The sequence below is a fragment of the Hesperophylax consimilis genome, chromosome 20 (assembly GCF_061612785.1).
Source record: "Hesperophylax consimilis isolate HC1 chromosome 20, BYU_Hcon_1.0, whole genome shotgun sequence".
NCBI lineage: Eukaryota > Metazoa > Arthropoda > Insecta > Trichoptera > Limnephilidae > Hesperophylax > Hesperophylax consimilis.
The window spans coordinates 18055414-18075065 of record NC_142855.1 but is presented as its reverse complement, the minus strand read 5'-3'; the positions used below and the strand labels follow the sequence as shown (position 1 = coordinate 18075065).

Below are 19652 nucleotides of genomic sequence, written 5' to 3'. Positions count from 1 at the left end.
CAGAAAGTACGATTAACGGCATCAACTAGTAATGTATTTTTTTTCTTTTTAACTTACGTTCATAAATAAATAAAATAAGCAAATTTTTTAATAATTTTTTTATTTTTATAATAAATAATATGTAAAATAGCTTATAGATCATAATCGCAGGGTGATGGAGTTTGGAGAATGTGTGATGATACATCTGCAGATTTACGATGGTACGTTTTACATAAGTTTGGAATTTAAACAAATAGCCCCCGTCAATGTCTAGAACTTATGATATATTTGTGGCATGTTAGAAAAGTTACTTTAGTTAGTCACTCAGGCAAAACCACCATTCAGTATTGAAAAATGAACAGATACTTCTTCCCAACCCTCCTCTTCCCTTTCTCCTTCCGTTCCCTATTTCCATCAGTCTCAAAACTGGCTTCGAACAGTTGGGACTCAAAATATTTTTAAGTATTGTAGGTCACTTGAGATTAACACTTATTTATTTATTACCGGACATCGTCCAAATTACAAAATAATAACACAAATATAGTAAAATGAAAAATACAGGAGTAGACAAAGGTACATGAAAGCAAAGACATAAGGCAGATATAATATAAGAAAATAAAGTGACAAGTCGAATCAAGTCAAGAATACGCCGTGGGTCAGGACCACGGGACACTTATAATATTCCGTCACTTGTTTAACGACCGGCAAAAATCATTCAGCTTATCCCAAAAAAGTGAAGGTTTTGACTTGAGTTGACCAGTCTACACATTCTGGACAATGGTGAATAATATCCATAATTTGTCGAATGATGGTTGAGGAAGAGCAGTTCATTATTTTGACATCTAATTGTTTATTAGCGAAATATACTGAGAATTTGATAAATTAATCAAATTTCGAAGTTAATTTTCAAGTTCTAGGAAAGTTCTGTTATTATTTTAGTTCTGTGAAGCCGTGATATTGGCCCGTAGTGATATAATAACAGAACATAAATAGATTTTCCTTGATATTTCGTGAATTTTTCAAATTCTGTGAACACAACTGGCTCTACATCCATCACTATCGCTTATGCAGAAGATGTTGCTTGTGCAGTGATGGAGGACTGAAGGAATATCTATCATAGGATCGAACCCACGATTCCCATTTGATATTCGACGTTATACAAGAAAATTCCATTCAAATTAGAAAAAAATGTAAATAATTAATAATTTTAATATTATTAAAGGACATACTGGAAATCTTAAGGAACACAAATCTAAAGTTTCATTTTAAAAATATTATTTTGTCGAACGCTTAGGTCCAATCCTTGCCCATTTCTCGTTTAAAACAATAAGTCCTTGTTAACTAGACAAAAGGCTGTTTCTCAGTGACATTTGGAAAGGGCATCATTGTGTACACATACTATGCATCATTCCATACAATCCCTAGATTGTATTGTTTGGGTCAACTCTTTTAGCATGACAATATATATTTTTTTAAACTAAAAACATTAAAAACTTATTAGGTATTGGAAAGTTAGGGTCCAGGTGAACAAATTTAAAATAAAACTACAAATAAATGTCAGTTACATTTTTTACTCCAAATAATGTCAGGAATCACTGGTTTAGGCGAAGCTTAATGCTAAATCACTATTTTGATTAATCTTTATAACGAATTGGTGTACATTATGAATACCAAAAAATATGCTTTAGATAAATTGAAGGTTTTACTATCGTTTCGTTTGAGTAGAATACAAATAAATTACTCAATAAAAAATATAAATGTGTACCACTAAAAAAAATTTTTTTTTCAATAGAAATGTATGAACGCGTAAAGGAAACAACTTTTTAAAAATACAGTATTATAGCTAAGATTATTTGTGACAGTTTCACTTGATTAACTTTTTTGCTTTGTTATAAATTTATTTACAAAATAAATAAAAACCAGTTTTGTGCTTGAAATCGAACGTTTCTAGACTCCGTTTGTCAAGCGATTTTAATGCCTATCACCTACAATATAAGGTATATACCACAGACATAGGTTCATATGTCTATGGTATATACACATTTTCGGCTTGTAGCTTCCTCTCAAAGTCAATACGTCTCTTAAAGCTCTGTATGTTTAACTAGCACTAAATAATGTTGGAATAATGACGATTTCTATTTTAACATATTACTTATTACAAAAGATTTTAATATATTACTTGCCTCTACAATAATATTCCGTGGTACCGGGTTCAGACATTTCAATTTTAGTTGATCAACTTTTATTGAACAACAGTATTTCTAATTAAAAAATCGAGGATTTTTTTATTTTATTTTATTAGGTTTTACGCCCAGCCGGACTTTTATAATATGCATTTTGATATAGAATGGTTCCATGAAAACTCCTTAAAATGACAATTAAACACACCTTTAAATGGTGATATAAAGCCATGTAAAGATGTGAAAAAAAATCTAGGTTAAAACAGTTACATATGTAACCTGTTTAACCTAGTTTTTGTTTAATCACTTTTCATAACTTTAACCATTAAAGATTATAGTTCTATCAACATAACATTTGGCTGCCATTAGTATAAAATTAGCCGTGAAATATTCCTATTTGAATTGAAGGAAATAGCTATTAAAGTTGCACTATTTTATATGGTCGTGAATGCAAAAAGTTGTTGTTTACTATCATTAAAGCGATGCCATAAGTAAGTAGTAATGCAAAATCATGTGTTGGTTTGAAAATTTGGTCGCCTAGAAATGTTTCAGATGCTTTAATTAAATACTGCGAGTAGAATACATCTTGGCCTTTGAAATAATCGAGTATTTTTTAGATAAGTCTTTTTATAAGCCCAGAAAAAAATAATATATAAGGCCTATGAAAACTGCTTTAAGGTTCGAAATCTCCTACTTACCAACCCATTTTCGGTTATGATTTTATTGTATAATGTGGCAAATTAAGTTATTTATAAAATGATCGAAAAAAAATCCACAAAATAAAATAAAAGGCACTTTTTGGCCATGTTTTTTTCTTGCATAAATCAAAACAGGCGGATGGTGTTAAGCCGGAATCGAAACCTTATCGCCATCTACGTAAGGGTTATTATTGATAGCGGCTCAATTTAAAATATTACACGACGTAGTCAAATATGTGTGTTTTATTAATGCGTTTTATTAAATATCTCAGACTACTTCGTGAATATCTCAGAATCTTAACTAGAACCAATTTTTTTCTTCCATGTAAGTAGCCGTTTGGCATTTTAACCTTCCAGCGGGCGCGCTGTCGTAAAATTTACGACAGAGGCGCCTTATCGCTTCCCCCACTCTTTCCACTTAGTTGAAAGCATCGAGCTTCGAGCTATGCTAGAGTCAAATCAAATGTCAAACATTTACCGCAAGATATAAATGATTTTCTCAAAGTGAGTTACGGTAGGGCAGTTGAACCGATGACAGAAGAAGAAAACATAAGCTTTCCAAAACGCGGTGTTTGTCGGTTATGTGCACTGGATAAGAAAAGATCCTCAGCATCAATGAAGTGTTGCCGTTGCCAGTCCTTTACATGCAAGAACCATTCTTCAGTTGAGGTGGTTAGTAACAATTGTAAGGATGGGAATATTGATTCTGACTAAATAGGTCGATAACAAATTTTGTTTTGAAATATTAAAATGTTTACAGGGTTGCTTCGTTTTTTTTAAGAAAGTCATTTTTTTTAAGTAGGTGCTGCCTATTATCATTTTTCATTTCCTTAAAAAAATTCCCTAACATTTGTATAAAGAAAACACCACTTACACGGAGAAAACTTGATGACGCGACGTAAAATTTACGACAAGCGCTGAGCGGGCGCTCAAGGGAAATTTCTCAACGCGCCCGCTGGAAGGTTAAACATTTATTTGGGTATTTTAGAATATACGCACTGGCAACCCTGAAAATATTATTTATTTTTCGCCCTGTCAACACCGCTACAGTGATTGTATTTCTGATTTCTGACATGGACATGTTGAACATATGATGCGATAAATACGTCCAAGAAAGCTAAAATGTCGAGCCGTAGATCCATCCTGGCCTCAACCATGGATCCCCTGCCCAATTCCCCTGCGGATCCCCTCAGGGAGTTATTCGAGGCTTGCAAAACTGGGGACATAGGCCGCGTCAAGAAGCTGCTAAACCCGCAAACAGTCAATGCCAGAGATACTGCTGGGAGAAAATCGACTCCGTTACATTTTGCCGCTGGTAAACATACAATTCATTGACTAATAAATAATATATTCTTCAAATTTCATTTCAGATATTAAATTGTAAAGTGTTCATTGCGGATATTATGTGAATTGTCGGATTTTTGTGTGTTTTTTTTCGTTTGCCGTGGATGGTTGCAGATTGGATCAAAATGAAATTGACGTTTGTGGATTGTTTACATTTTATGATAAAGTTGTCGTATTACTACTTGTCACGCAAATATGCAAACAATATGAATAGCACTTGTTTTATACTTAATTCTACAGCAAATAACTATTTATGTCGTGCGAGATGGTAAAAGATGCATTAAAGTTCCATTTTTTCTCAATCAAAGTTATGTTTGAAGGTTAGGAAATACGCATAGATTATTAAAATATCCCATATGCGACTTAAATAGTTGTCTCCATACATTTTACAGTTGAAATCCACAAGTTTACCCACATCATAGTTAAAGAAATACAAGTATTTTCCTTTCTAACTAAATATAAGCTATTTTATATTAACACACATAACAATAGTACTTAACATCTCATCTTAACAATCACTCTACATATTGTTTGTTTATTTTAATACAGTTTTTTCTTAAATTTAATTAATCGATTCTCCGTTTTCAGGCTATCTGTAAGGAGATTGAAAATGTTTAAATCCTCACGACCAATGCTTTTCTTACCACTTTTGGTCACTGTAATAGTGTACAATTTATTATGCTGTTATTTTGTAGTGTTCGTGTTGCTCCATCATATCGATCCTCCATCATAGCACAAGCAACGTTTTCCCGCCTTATTCGTAATCCAGGAATGTTTTTAATGGCTTCTACATAGGAATAGTAAAGATTATACATTTTTATTCTTTCTTTTGCTTTCTATTTCTTAGCTTACATTCCGTTTTAGAGATGACAGGTTCATTGTTGATTGAATATGAGTACTTAATTACGTGTTTATTTCTGGTGAATGTCATAGTGTGACATTTAGAAACGTTTATATCTACTTTACAATACTTGCAATGCCTATCTAGGTCACTCTGTAACTCTTCGCATTCATAAAGAGAACGAATAACTTTGAATATTTTCATGTCATCAACATAAAGTTCATATTTGGAATTTTGAAAATATGATCCAACGTCATTTATATAAATGTTGAACATTAGCGAACCTAGGTGGGACCCTTATCTGTGCAGATAGAGAAACAATAGCGCATTTTGCTTTTACATCTAACTGACGCTGTTTTTTAAAAATAGCATGTTTTTAGCTGTCACAGGCAGCGTTCTCTCTAATTTGAGAAATGCAAAATGGGTATTTTCCATTTTGCATTTTAAATGCTTTTCTAAAAACCATTTTGCATTTTAAATGCTTTACTCAATGCATTTTCCATTTTAAATGCTTTTTTGCAACATTCTTCCTACTATCTCCACTCATTTTTTTTTCATAAGCCCCAAATATCAGTCGGTCCTCAACCTCGCTATGAGAGATAATTTACATTTGTCAAGTTGCTCCCTGGTAGGAGCCCTGACAATTGAGTGATACCATTACAAAAAATACTGAACATGGGGCCATGACGCTGTAATATTAAATGTTAGATAGCAGTTTCTATGTTTTTCCGTTGGCAACATTAGTCCCGCGCAAATTTTTTGTGGTTTCATAATCTGTAGTCGTGGTGTTTTTGGATTTACCATCGTCTAATATGTTTGTTCTAGATTGATATCCATTATTAAATTGTTTAAAAATTCTATAATTATTTTATTGTTTGACCTGAGAAACCATTTTGCATTTTCAATGCATTTTGAAAATAGGTATTTTGCATTTGAAATTTTTTTCTAAAAACCATTTTGCATTTTCAAATGGAAAAATTTTGACCCATTTCCATTTTGCATTTCAAATGGTTTTGGGTACCCATTTTGCACATCTCTGGCGACGAGGAATACATGTGGTAGCTAGTCCCAGAATTTTTGCACTGAAATAAATCCCGATTTGTGGGAATACGTAGTGGAATCCGAAAGCTTGTCAACGCAAGCAAATATCAAATGGTTAAACTGCGTTAAAATTACATTTTTTATTCAAAGTAAAAATTTCCTTTTTGCCTCCATTGATCACTTTTTTTAGTATGGATTGATGTTTGCGAAAGTTTTTGTTTCAATCTAAATTTGATTAAAACATTTAATTAACCCAAACCAAGAACCTAATAATCTATTTTGTTCATGTAAATTCTTGTCATAATTGTTGAAACAAGGTGTAATTTCCATAATCTGTGTGTATTTATTTTATTTTATTTTTTTTTATAATATAATATTGATTACATTTTATGATTTTGACTGTCCAACTAGGAAGGATTCCCGTTTCAGGACAGTCAAATTTACAGGTTTCGAGTTATCCTAGACGAATACAGGATTTAAGACTAGCTAAAATAAGTATGTTAAAACGAAGATACATAAAAAAGATACATAAAGATACATAGAGGTGTTCGTGATTTCAAATTACATTTTTTAGTATCATTTCGGAATTATTCCTGCCTAGATCCAACAACCATTTTGTTACTCTTGGACCGAAGGATGACAATTCACACAGTTTCAGCTGAGAGGGGATTTTATTATATATTTTAGGACCGAGATATGAGAATATTTTTTGTTAAGCCGCTCTGTTGCTTGTTGGAACGGAAAGGTCATTCCTTCCCTTACTTCTGGTTTGATGTTTGTGTTCGGCTGTTTTCATTTTATTTTTATTTTTATGAACATGGATTACAATTTTTTTATATAGCACTGTCGGACATCTAGTACATTAAATTCCTTTAAGAGAGCGTCACTCCAATATCTGAAAGGTTTCTTCATAATAACACGTAAAATATAAAAGTGAAGCTGTTAGGAAAATACCAATTGTTAAAGTTTATCGTACAAGTCGGGGATGCCCGATAATGTCTTGGAATCAGAATAGTGTTTGAGACAATGTATGAATGTGAATGAGACAAGGAGTGTGTCGAGACAGAGTTGTGTGGTGGTCTATTCTCTCTGCCTGCCCCTGTAGAGATGCAAGGTAACGGATGTTTTCTTTGATAAAGATCATTAAGACAAGGTTATTGTTAATTTAGAAATGATTATACAAATGTATGCAACCTTCGATGTGAGAGGCCATTTTGCAATGGTTTAACAAATAATAATTACTTTGGGTAATTGTAATTTGGTTAGTGACTTGAGCTGTTAAAGCGTCACATTGAAATTTTTGCAATCTAGTAATGCTGCTGCAGAAAGATGTTTACTTAATTTATTTTTTATTTTTTTATTTTTTATATTAACTCCACACAGGAGGCCCTGAAGAAAATAATTTCCCTCAGGGCCTATGTCATCTTTGGGGATGCTGTGTGGAGGGTCTTTTTGTGGAGAGGAAGGAGTGAACATGGGTCTTGAAGAGTCCCATGTTGTAGGAGGGAGGAAACACAGAGGCCGGCAGTTCGTTCCACAGCCGAGCTGTTGAACTTAAGAACGAATCGTAGAAGCGACCCGTTCTCATGTGACAAATGTCAACCGTGTACAAATGTTGGGCGCGCGTTTGGCGTGTATCCCGACTACGCACCGGTGCCGAAGGGATCAATGACGCTAGTTCCTCAGAGCATCTTCCATTGTAATACCGATAGAACAAGGACAGCATACCTACCTGACGCCTGTGCTCTAAAGATTGCAGTCCGTTTGTTAAGATTAAGGAATCTATCAAACGGACCGCCCGTTTTTGCACAGAGTCAAGGGTTTTTTTCAGGTATTTAGGGGCTCCGGACCAGAGATGGCTGCCAAATTCGACAGTAGGGCGCACTTAATTAAAAGAATTGTTTCATTTCGGACATTGTATCGCAAATCTCTTTACAAATAATTGATTTGTTGGTTTTTATTCGTTCAGTAGGTTGCTCTGGAAAGTTGTCTGCGGAATTGCGTACATTTTGTACAGATTTTTCAAACTCATTGAGGTTACTTCGGATTACAACGAGATCTAAGCTTTTTAACTGCAATCGTCGGAATAAAATATCACAGTGCGGCATAATTTTTTGAAGAAAATTCAACTAATAAATAAATGTTTCATCTTTGAGGTAGCAGCGTAAGAGCATATCAGCTTGTTTGATGGTATTGCTGTCATTGTCGGATTCCAAAATCGTCTTCATGTACTCAATTATGGATTTGCGACTATTCCAACGGTTTTAATTGTACTTACATTAAAATTCCACCTCGTCTGAGAAACTGAGGGAATTTTGTTTTCAAAACTCGACTTATTGTTCTTAATATATTTCCACTCATTCAAACTCATTTTTAATTTATACAATGAACAAACACAAAAGCAATTATAAGTTGGTATAATTTGCAATTGATATACCTAATTAACCACTCAGAACATTAGAACGTCAAAAGACGTAAATATGATAATAGCGGTCAAGACATTAGAACGTCTTTTCACGTAAACGCGTGAATTTTACAAAAATCGATTTATTTCCATCACTAGTATACGGATTGCCATGATTTAAAAAACAGAGTATCGATAATGAATAACGCTACGCGTCTGTATTCGAGAATATCTATGGAACGTAGAGTTGCATTATCTAAGCCGATTGAATCTGTCATCTTGTTCGTTCATAATTTATTGCGTTTCTAAATAATTTATTAAAAATATTTTAGTTTGGACGGTTAATATTTTGAGGTGACTAATAGTTTTTAATTATATTTCTTCAATATATAAAGTGTTATTTCTTTATGATACTCAGAAAAAAGTACATTTTTCACGGCTTTGAAATAATGGTAAGCGATTCTTACATATTTTTGACGTTTTCATAAAATGTATATTTAGAAACGCAAATATTTACGTATAACAATACAATGCGATAGTGGATTTCATAATCTTTCCAAAACATTTTTAGAATGAGGCTACGTTTCCCAAAACGTGAGTTATGAAGCTTTTAGCAAAACTCGTAAATGACACAAAAATTATCACGTTTTGACAGTTCTCAAAGGAACACATAGTAAATAAATGTCTTTGTCTGAGAGGTTAATAGTTTATATATGTATGATCGATATAACCTGCAATTAAACTTCAAAACTCAACTAATTATGCTTATATTTCACCATTGTCCAGAATATGTAGAATGGTCAACTTACGTCAAGACCTTGATTTTTTTGGTATGAGTCAGAATGTTTTTTGTCGCTCACTATGCAATTGAGGATATTTTGTATCACTTTAGTTTTAGCAAGGTCTTGACTTGATACTTCTATTTCATTTCTATTTTCTTATGTTTTCCCTGTTTGTCTCTGCTTTTATATACCATCCTTTACTCTTGCATTTTACATTGTCCCAAATCTCGTGTCGCTTTGTAATATATTGGACGTAAGTCCGTTAATTAATTAATTAATAAATAAATAAAACTTTCGCAGAGCAAGGAAGGTTTTAAATTCAACAGACAATGCCTGACAACTGGCTGAACTGACAATAACTAATCTGAACATCACTCATCTCTTAATGACATGTTTTGTCTTGTATGCTTGTATCGAAGAAAGCTGTAAGCGGAACATTCGCTGAAAAAGAGCAGATGGTAAATTGAAGACACAATATCGACAATAATATCACACATACGCGTTTTAGTTTAACTTTTACTGAACAAATCGTTCCTTCTGATGTGGTGGTAAACATCCAGACGCCGTCCTCGATATGGTAATATTTGCAAAGAATAGTATGTACCCACGCTTTCGAATGCTCCACAGAATATGCCAACAAAGCAGTAAAATTATGGATCGTGTGATGTATGGAGTATTGTAGCAGGTGAAGGTCGTACACAATAATGATACTCTTAGGTGATCTTGTACTGGTATTTATTGGGGAGCTGCTTGTAACAAAAGAGACACGATCCTAGTATGCATCACCTTTTATAGCATCTTGGAAGCATGCTATCTCGCTTGCACTTACACACATTCATACAGACAATACAGATCGCAATCGAAAATGAACTGCTACGAACATAAGCACAAGGCACAGTCAATCTGCAAGTTAAGCGCGCTTAATAAGTAGGTACCTTTTGTATGAGATTATAACCAAACCGAGACATGTCCGAAATTTTGTTGGTTGTTCGGCGTTCGGGAGCACATATCAGCTGGCCGCCACTGCAACTTACCCCAATTGGGGATGCCATAGCCTCACTGGCTCCAAACGGTTGGGAGCAGTTGGGACTCTTGTGGGGTATACTTTGCAGGTAACCGGATAAAAAGTAACAAAACAGAACATGATCAAATAATAAGTTTTTTTCATTCATTGTTATTTTTGTCACGGAACCCAATTGTCCATATAAAAATGGAATGATTACAAAATATTTTCATTTAACCTTTCCAGGTTACGGCAGACGCGAAGTCGTAGAATTCCTCCTGTCGTCCGGCGCGTCGATAAACTCCCGCGACGACGGCGGCCTGCACCCCTTGCACAACGCGTGTTCGTTTGGGCACGCGGACGTGGTACGCCTGCTTCTCGGCGCCGGAGCGCCCGCTTCCGCCCGGGACAACTGGAGCTACACCCCCTTGCACGAGGCGGCCGCCAAGGGGAAGCTGGACGTTTGTATAGGTGGGTTTTTTTAAAAATCAGATTAAATTATAAATGAAACAAAGTTACATTGTTTCATTACCAGTCGACAGATTTTCGGCCAAAATGAAATGTTGGTTATTATTTGTATATTGGTCGGCGTTGATATCACACCAGGCTTAGCTAATTGATGTTTTGTTGCAGTTCTTCTACAACATGGGGCTGATCCCAATATTAGAAACACGGAAGGAAAAACGGCTCTTGACATAGCGGACCCCATCACTAAGCCAGTTCTCACAGGTATACTCAATAAACATAGACATAACGTTAAATCTCAGTATTAGTTTATTAATTTAACGATTACTCGATAATTGTACAATCATTGTTCGATAATCTCGTACAATTACTGAATAATTGTAATATTATTCGATAATTGTACAATTACTAAATAATCTCGTACAATGTCTATAATCTCATACGCAGTTACTCAATAATTGTACAGTTACTCAATAATTGTACAATTATTCAATAATTATACAGTTTCTCAATAATTGTACAGTTATTGTTCGATAATCTCGTACAATTACTCAATAATTGTATATATAATTATTCGATTATTGTACAATTTCTCGATAATCTCATACAATTACTCGATAATCTCGTACAATGTCTCTATAATCTCGTAAGCAGTTACTCAATAATTGTACATTTACTCAATAATTGTACAGTCACTCAATAATTGTACAATTATTCAATAATTATACAGTTTCTCAATAATTGTACAATTATTGTTCGATAATCTCGTACAATTACTCAATAATTGTATGTATAATTATTCGATTATTGTACAATTTCTTGATAATCTCATACAATTACTCGATAATCTCGTACAATGTCTCTATAATCTCGTAAGCAGATACTCAATAATTGTACAGTTATTCAATAATTGTACAGTCTACAGTCTTGTTCAGTCAATAATATTGTACAATTAAGCGATAATCTTGCACAATTACTCGATAATCTCGTACAATTACTCAATAATCTTTTATAATACAGTAGAACCTCGTTAATTCGAAATCCACGGGACATCAAAAATCAAATTTCGAATTAACGAATTCCCACGTAATTCGAAATTTTATGAAAAAAAAAAAAAAAAAACGCCGAAAATCGATTTTCTCGGCCGGCTCTTCAAATCCGGATGGTATTTTAGTTGTAAATTCGTATTAATACCAATTATTTCTTTATTTTCGCGGTCGATTACCGTAGCGGCGGGCGCTTTAAATTCAGATATTCGCAATAAATTCGTAAAAATGCTATATATTTACGCGTAAATCGAGATTTCGCTGCCGATTTTGGTCGCGCCCTACCCTTTAAATTGAGATATTCGTAAATATACGATATATTTCCGCGTAAATCGAGATTTCGCAGTAATTTTCCGTCGCGGCCGGCCCTTTATTTCAAATATCTGAATTTAAATTCGTAAAAATACGATATATTTCCGCGTAAAACGAGAATTCACGGCCGTATTCTGTCGCGGCCGGCTCTTTAAATTCAGATATTCGAAATAAATTCGCAAAAATACGATATATTTCCGTGTAAATCGAGAATGCGCGGCCGATTTCCGTCGCGGCCGACCCTTTAAATTCAGATATTTGATGTAAATTCGTAAAAATATGATATATTTTCGCGTGAATCAAATTTTATCAGCAGTTTTTCGTCGCGGCCGGCCTTTTAAGTTCAGATATTTGAAGTAAATTTGTAAAAATATGTCATATTTCGGCGTGAATCGAAATTTTTCGGCCGATTTCCGCCGCGCCGTATTTTTTAACTCGGATATTCGAAGTAAAGTTAGTAAAGATACGATATATTTCTGCGTAAATTGAAATATCGCGTCCGATTTCCGTCCCGGCGGGCCCTTTAAAATTCAGATATTCGAAATAAATTCGTAAAAATACGATATATTTACGCGTAAATCGAGATTTCGCAGCCGATTTCCGTCACAGCGGGCCATTTAAATTCAAATATTCGAAATAAATTCGTAAATATATGATACATTTATGCGTAAATCGAAATTTCGCGGCCGAGTTTCGTCGCGGTCGACCCTTTAAATTCAGATATTTGGTGTAAACTCGTAAAACTACGACATATATCCGCGTAAATCATATTTTATCGTTATCGGCCCTTCAAACTCGGATATTCGGAATAAATTTGAAAAAGTACAACATTCCAGTGTAAATATATTCAGATTTACAAAATAATAATACTAATTAGGACGACACGTACAAATACATTTTTCGGTGTTTTACCGCCACGGCTGACTTTTAGATTCAGATTTACGAAATATTATGATTTATTTTCGCAAAAATCAAATTTTTTCGAATTACATGAACAAATTTTCGCGCGCGGACAAAAATAAATTTCGAATTACGAATTAACGAATTTCGAATTTAAAAAAAATTTGTATGAAAAAATTTTTCTGCGGAAATTTTTTTGGCGAAAATTTCGAATTACGCGTTTTTTCGAATTATCGGGGTTCGAATTAACGGGGTTCTACTGTAATAACTCAACAACCATGCAGTTACTTTTTTGTCAAAGTACTGACTCACAAAGATAAAAAATATCTAATTTCTAATCTAGGGTAGCTAAGTCCTGTTTTAACTCGACCATTTAGCATTTCATCTGTCTGTTAATTTGTTTGTCACTTTCCCGTTCTGGTTCAATACTGGATACTACCTTTTTATTGTGCCAGAGTTGGCATGATTGTGGTTCCTACTATGAGCCGTCAAATCGGAATGATCAATATTACAGTACCTACCGGCCTGAAGAATGTTTGATAAACGAATTGTCATTGAGATGGTGGCATTTCTTTGGAATACAAGGTTTACTGTTGTAATAGTTATTTAACTTAACAATAACCTTTCGTTACCAGGAGAGTATCGCAAGGAGGAGGTTTTGGAAGCAGCGCGCGCCGGCTGCGAGGAGCGCCTGGCCGCCCTTCTGACGCCACTGGCGGTCAACTGCCACGCGGCGGACGGGCGGCGGAGCACCCCGCTGCACCTGGCCGCCGGGTACAACCGCCTGCGCGCCGTGCGGCTTCTGTTGCAGCGGGGCGCGGACGTGCACGCCAAAGACAAGGGGTAAGATGGTGACCTTTAATAAGACAACAGTTATGTCAAAATCCATTGCAGTTTCTGACTACGTGACTCCCGTCTGGAACCTACGTTACAATATTCATGTACAAGCTTTTTGAAAGAATACAAAACAAATTCTTACGTTTTAAAACTACAACACACTTTTAAATTTTTAATTGTCGGATGGAAGAATTTTCACTGACTTAGTATTTCTACATAAAATTCTAAATGATGCGTTTGATAGTCGATTAGTCGCTTATTAAGCGACTAATTATTGCTTATAATGATTTGTTATCCTATGTGCTATGCATAAAAAACCTTGTTTTATAAACATTAGATTATCATTAAGGCGATGCACTACGTCGTGTAATATTTTAAATTGAGCCGCTATCAATAACAACCCTTACGTAGATGGCGATAAGGTTTAAATTCCCGCTTAACACCATCCGCCTGTTTTGATTTATGCAAGAAAAAAACATGGCCAAAAAGTGTTTAGGATTACTTACGTGTTTGTGGGTAAAACAGATCCTAAAGGACTCTCAATATCAGAAGGTTGTTTTTAATAAAAGAATATTGAAATTCACTGAGTTTATTTGAACACATTGTTATACGCGACAATAAATTTTATATGGACGATTCTAGGATGTAGACGGTAATCTAAAAGGCACAACCAGTCGGGACCAAAGGGAAATCAAGAATGGTTCAGTCGGCAGACTGACGTACCGTTGTGTTGAACACAGAATGTTGCCATAATAGGGAAATTAACTTAAAAATTATTTTGTGTTGTTCGCTAGTAGGTCGCTGGTAGGTACCGTCTACATACTTCGCCCCCAGTTGTTAAACGATATATAAAATAAGAAACATATAGTAGTATACATGCTTAAAAAGAAAAAAATATAAAGTTGAGAACTTTTAAGTGATTTTAACACAAAATTGTACATTTTTAAATTTAATATAACAGGAATTATTATTTTTTCAAAGTATTTTAAAATTATTTTCAACTGTTTATCGAAATGTGTTATTTATTATCTCTACATACTAATGGAGATAGTAATATTAAACAAAAATGAGACTGGGCAGTGTTGTCATCCAGTCTGGCATATTCCATTTTTATTTCCATTGTAAACTATTGTTATTACCTATGAAATGCCAAATAACATTTACATGTTTACATAAACATTAGGATAGAATTATCACATAAATTATCACATGTTATATTATATTACTACATTAAAAAATTTTATCATGTGAATTTGATATTAAAAAATATAGTCTAAAAATGCTTAAAATTATAGCCTAAAATTATACAAGGATTCAACGCGTAAAGCGTAATTATTTTCAATGCAAGTTGCAATGTCATCGCTATTTGCGGAATATTTTTAAAATTATAAAAAACTTAAAAACTATTATCGCTTGCGGAATATTTTTTAAATTTTAAAAAACATGTTTGTACAGTTATATACTTAATGGTAATATGTGATACATTGTTTTGTATGAACAATATAAGACATATTATTAAGCTATTATATATTTAGGACATTAGCGTAGTGTGCAATTTATAAGTATAGGTATATAAGATTTGCTTATACATATCTAAGTACATAGGTTAAATCATGTATTTACTTTTTAGAAAAAGAAATGCCTTTTTATGCTTTAAACTGTCCTAATCTGTCTGGGAAATGAACTCTTCGACCAGATTTTGTGGTTCTGATTATTTCTGGTAATACTGGAACAGATGTAGGAACAGATACATTTTCTTCTGCAGGAAAAAAAGCAGGTTTTAGGCGGTCTATTGTGACACGCTTAGGTTTTCCTTTTACAGTAATTAGGAATGTTTTTTCATTCCGTTCTTCCACCTTGTACGGGCCTTCGTACGGATTCTGCAGTGGTCTTCTTCCACCGTCAGTTCTGAGGAACACATGTGTCGCGCTAGGTAGGTCTTTGTGGACAAAAAACTTTCCTGTACCATGAACACTGGCAGGGGTTGGTTTAATGGCTTCGAACGTATTTTGTAGCCGTCCAATATATGTGTCTGGTTCCTCGCGTGGTGTTGCTGTGAAGAAATCACAAGGTAACTTAAGGGTTCTACCGTAGGTTAATTCAGCTGGTGAACACTTCAGATCTTCACGTACCGTTGCTCTTAAACCAAGTAGAACTAGTGGGAGGCTTTCGACCCAATTTCGATCGCCACAAGCCATGAGAGAGGTTTTTAAAGTACGGTGCCATCTCTCGATCATACCGTTAGCTTGTGGGTGGTACGCGGTGGTCCTTGAATGTTTTATTCCAAATTTTTCGGTTAGTTTTTTGAAGAGGCAGGACTCAAATTGTCTGCCCTGATCCGAACTGATGGTATCTGGGGTTCCGTGACGGGCAATCCAATGTGTCGTCAGTGCAGTAGCGACGGTTTCTACAGTCATATCTTTCAGAGGGATTGCTTCGGGCCATCGTGTGTACCTGTCAATCATAGTGAGTATATACTGGTACTCGTTACACGCTGGGAGAGGTCCAACCAGGTCGATATGAATATTACGGAATCGATCCTCTGGTAGTAAATACGTTGCTAATGGTGAAGCCGTATGTCGAGAGACCTTAGCTTTTTGGCAAGCTATGCACTGTTTGACAAAGTTTTTTATGTCTGTCGCCATGTTAGGCCAAACAAATCTTTGTTTTATTGTCTTTGTCGTTCCCAGGATGCCAGGATGGCAAACATTGTGTACACTTTCGATTACCTGAATTCGCATGCAAGCGGGTATGAATGGTCTGATGTGGCCCGTTGATACGTCACACCATATTGAAGCTTCAGAGCCAGGAATCACCATTTGACGTAAGGCGAGGGCGGTGTCATCTTTTGCCTTAATAAGTCCGTCATCTTGACACTGCGCTTTCTCCATCTGCCTGTAGTCAATAGAAGTAGGGCTGTTAATCTCTTCGATTCGAGATAGTGCGTCCGCTACTATATTTTGTTCTCCAGAGATATGCCTGATGTCCGTTGAAAATTGGGCAATGTAATCCAACTGTCTCTCTTGACGTGGAGAGCTAGAGGCTCGCTTCTTGCAAAAAGCAAAGGTGATTGGCTTGTGATCTGTATAGATGGTGAAATTTCGACCTTCAATGTGACTTATAAAATATTTTACCGCTTCGAAAACACCAGTAAGTTCTCGATCGAAGGTACTGTATTTTCGCTGTGCTGGTGAAAATTTCTTGGAAAAGAATGCTAAAGGTTCCCAAGAATCGCCATTTGACTGTTGTAATGACGCACCCATAGCTATGTCGCTAGCATCAACCATTATAGCTATTTTAGCGTTGGTATTTGGGTGTGCGAGTAATGCTGCGTCAGCTAAGAGTTGTTTGCATTCGTTGAATGCGTCCGTCAGTTCTTGATTCCAAGTTATTTCCCTCTTGTCATTTTTCTTATAACCGGCAATGCAATCAAATAATTTAGTTTGAGTGATAGCCTTAGGGAGGAATCTTCTATAATAGTTCAACATGCCTAAAAAACGTCGCAAGTCTTTTGCTGTTTTAGGTAATGGAAAATTTATGACGGCATTCACCTTTTCTTTGATAGGCGACATTCCTTTTTGTGTTATTGTGTGACCCAGGAAGTTGACTGTAGGTACGCCAAATTGGCATTTATTAATGTTGATTACTAGATCATATTCAGCAAGGCGTTTGAGTAATATTTCCAAGTGTTTTCTATGTTCTTCTTCATTTTTAGAAGCAATCAGGATGTCATCAAGGTATACGAAACAAAAGTCCAAATCTCTTGTCACAGCATACATAAAACGTTGAAAGCTTTGCGTTGCGTTTGATAAACCAAATTGCATGGATGTGAATTCGAATAATCCAAATGGTGTGATGATGGCAGTCTTCGGAATGTCTTCAGGTTCCACTGGTATTTGATGATAAGCCCTGGTCAAGTCAATTGTGCTGAATATGGTTGCATCTGCAAGTTTGTGTGCAAAATCATGAAGTTGAGGTATTGGAAATTTATCCGGGATCGTTTTAGCATTAAGACGACGATAATCGCCGCAAGGACGCCACTCGCCGTTGGGTTTTTTTACCATATGTAACGGGCTGGCCCAATTACTTTTAGAAGGCCTGCAGATCCCTTGTTCCATCAGATATTTGAATTCTTTCTTCGCCGCTTCCAGTAGGGCTGGTGCTAGCCTGCGGGCTCGTTCGGTAACGGGTGGTCCTCGAGTTTCGATGCAGTGGGTCACTGAGTGTTTTTTGGCATCTGATGTCTTCATGATAGGTCTTGTTAAGTTTGGGAATTTGTTTAGAATATCACGGTATTTTTGCGATGAAGAAATTGTGGAAATACCGGATGTAGGTCCCTTATGAGTTATTCCTTTTATGACTAATCCTGTTGACTGGTCTGCGATTGTTGACTTTTTTAAATTCACCGTTAGGTTGAAATGATGAAGAAAGTCTGCACCTAGGATTGGTCTTGATACATCAGCTACAATAAATCGCCATTTTAGTGCTCGGCGTAGGCCAAAATCGAGTTCTACAGTTCTTGTGCCGTATGTCTTGATGGGATTTCCATTTGCACCATATAGTGTAGCTGGACAGTTGTCAGAAGTGATGTTATTTTTGTTGTATGACGGGTTTCTAGGAATGACAGAAACGTCCGCCCCAGTGTCCACTAGGAATTTTTGTCTAGTTTGTAGATCATAAACAAAGAGACGACATGTGTTACTCGGAATCTCGCACGTCCCTACTGAGAGGTTCCGTTGTCGTTTCCCGAATTTTTGTTTTTGAAATTACATGGTTGGTAACATCTGAAGGATTTTCCGCCATAACGTCTGTGGAAATGACATAATCCATCAGGATTCCTCTTGGGTGATCTACCGCGAGACCTGGACCTCGGCCTTCCAGCGGGATTCTGTTGTGATGAATTGTTGTAAGAGTAATTTCGACGTGGGCTCTGGTTTTGTCGTCCACGGAAGTTTGTAAAGTTGTTATTTTGAGACATTTTTAAACGTGACACTTCATGTGTAAGGTCGGAAATTTGCTGTTGAAGTTGTAATAATATAGAATTTTCCGTATTTTCCTTTCTTGAGGTACCCGGTTTATTTTGATGGTCTACAGCACTGCATTCGGATGACTGGTAGACGTCTATTATTTTATCAGCCGCCAACGCGAGCTGATTCGTGTCATTGTCGGTTAAAGCTGACAGGATTGCTTGGACGTGTTGCGGTAAACGCTGCAACCAGAGTGTTCTCACTATAGCACTGTCCGCTAAAGCTGGTCCGGCAAGTTCCATCATGTGTCGGAGGAGTCCGGTTGGTTTCCGATCTTCCAGCTGGATTCCAGTAAGTAGTCGGGTGAGTCGCTTCTCAGACGAATCTTGCAGTCTGTCAATAAGTGCCGCTTTGAGGCTTAAATATTTGTCAGTTGCGGGTGGTTTTGTGACAATATCGCTAACGCATTGTAGAGTTTGAGAATCTAGCGCTGCAATAATTATGTTATATTTAGTAAAGTCGTCCTTAACACGTGAATTAGCAAATTGCGCTTCCGCCTGTACTAGCCAAAGCGATATACTTTCTCTCCAGCATGGTGGTAACCTGACTGTTACATAATTGATATTTGAATCGGGATTAGTTGCGCTTGATGATTCCATGTTTTCGGTTTTCTTTGTATCCAGTTTATTCGTAGTTGATTCAAATGTTTTCTTCAAGTTGGGAATTTCTTCATCCGATATCATTCTGACATTTTCGTAGTATTTAAATGGACAAGTTTAATGCATGTAAGGCTTAAGATTAAAATACGTATTTAAGCAAAATGTAATTAGTTAACATAAGATTATCTTTAACC

At 35.7% G+C, this 19652-nt stretch overlaps 1 protein-coding gene across 1 annotated transcript in view; it reads left to right on the top strand.

The window, feature by feature from the left end:
* Positions 1-3923: 3923 nt before the first annotated feature.
* Positions 3924-19652, top strand: part of Tnks (tankyrase) — a 55253-nt gene continuing 39524 nt past the window's right edge. Inside the window, exons 1-4 of the mRNA XM_089644277.1 lie at positions 3924-4172; positions 10519-10743; positions 10906-11001; positions 13631-13838. Coding sequence (XP_089500403.1) covers positions 3980-4172; positions 10519-10743; positions 10906-11001; positions 13631-13838 — 722 coding nt within the window. The 5' untranslated portion in view covers positions 3924-3979. The remainder of the gene's footprint in view (positions 4173-10518; positions 10744-10905; positions 11002-13630; positions 13839-19652) is intronic.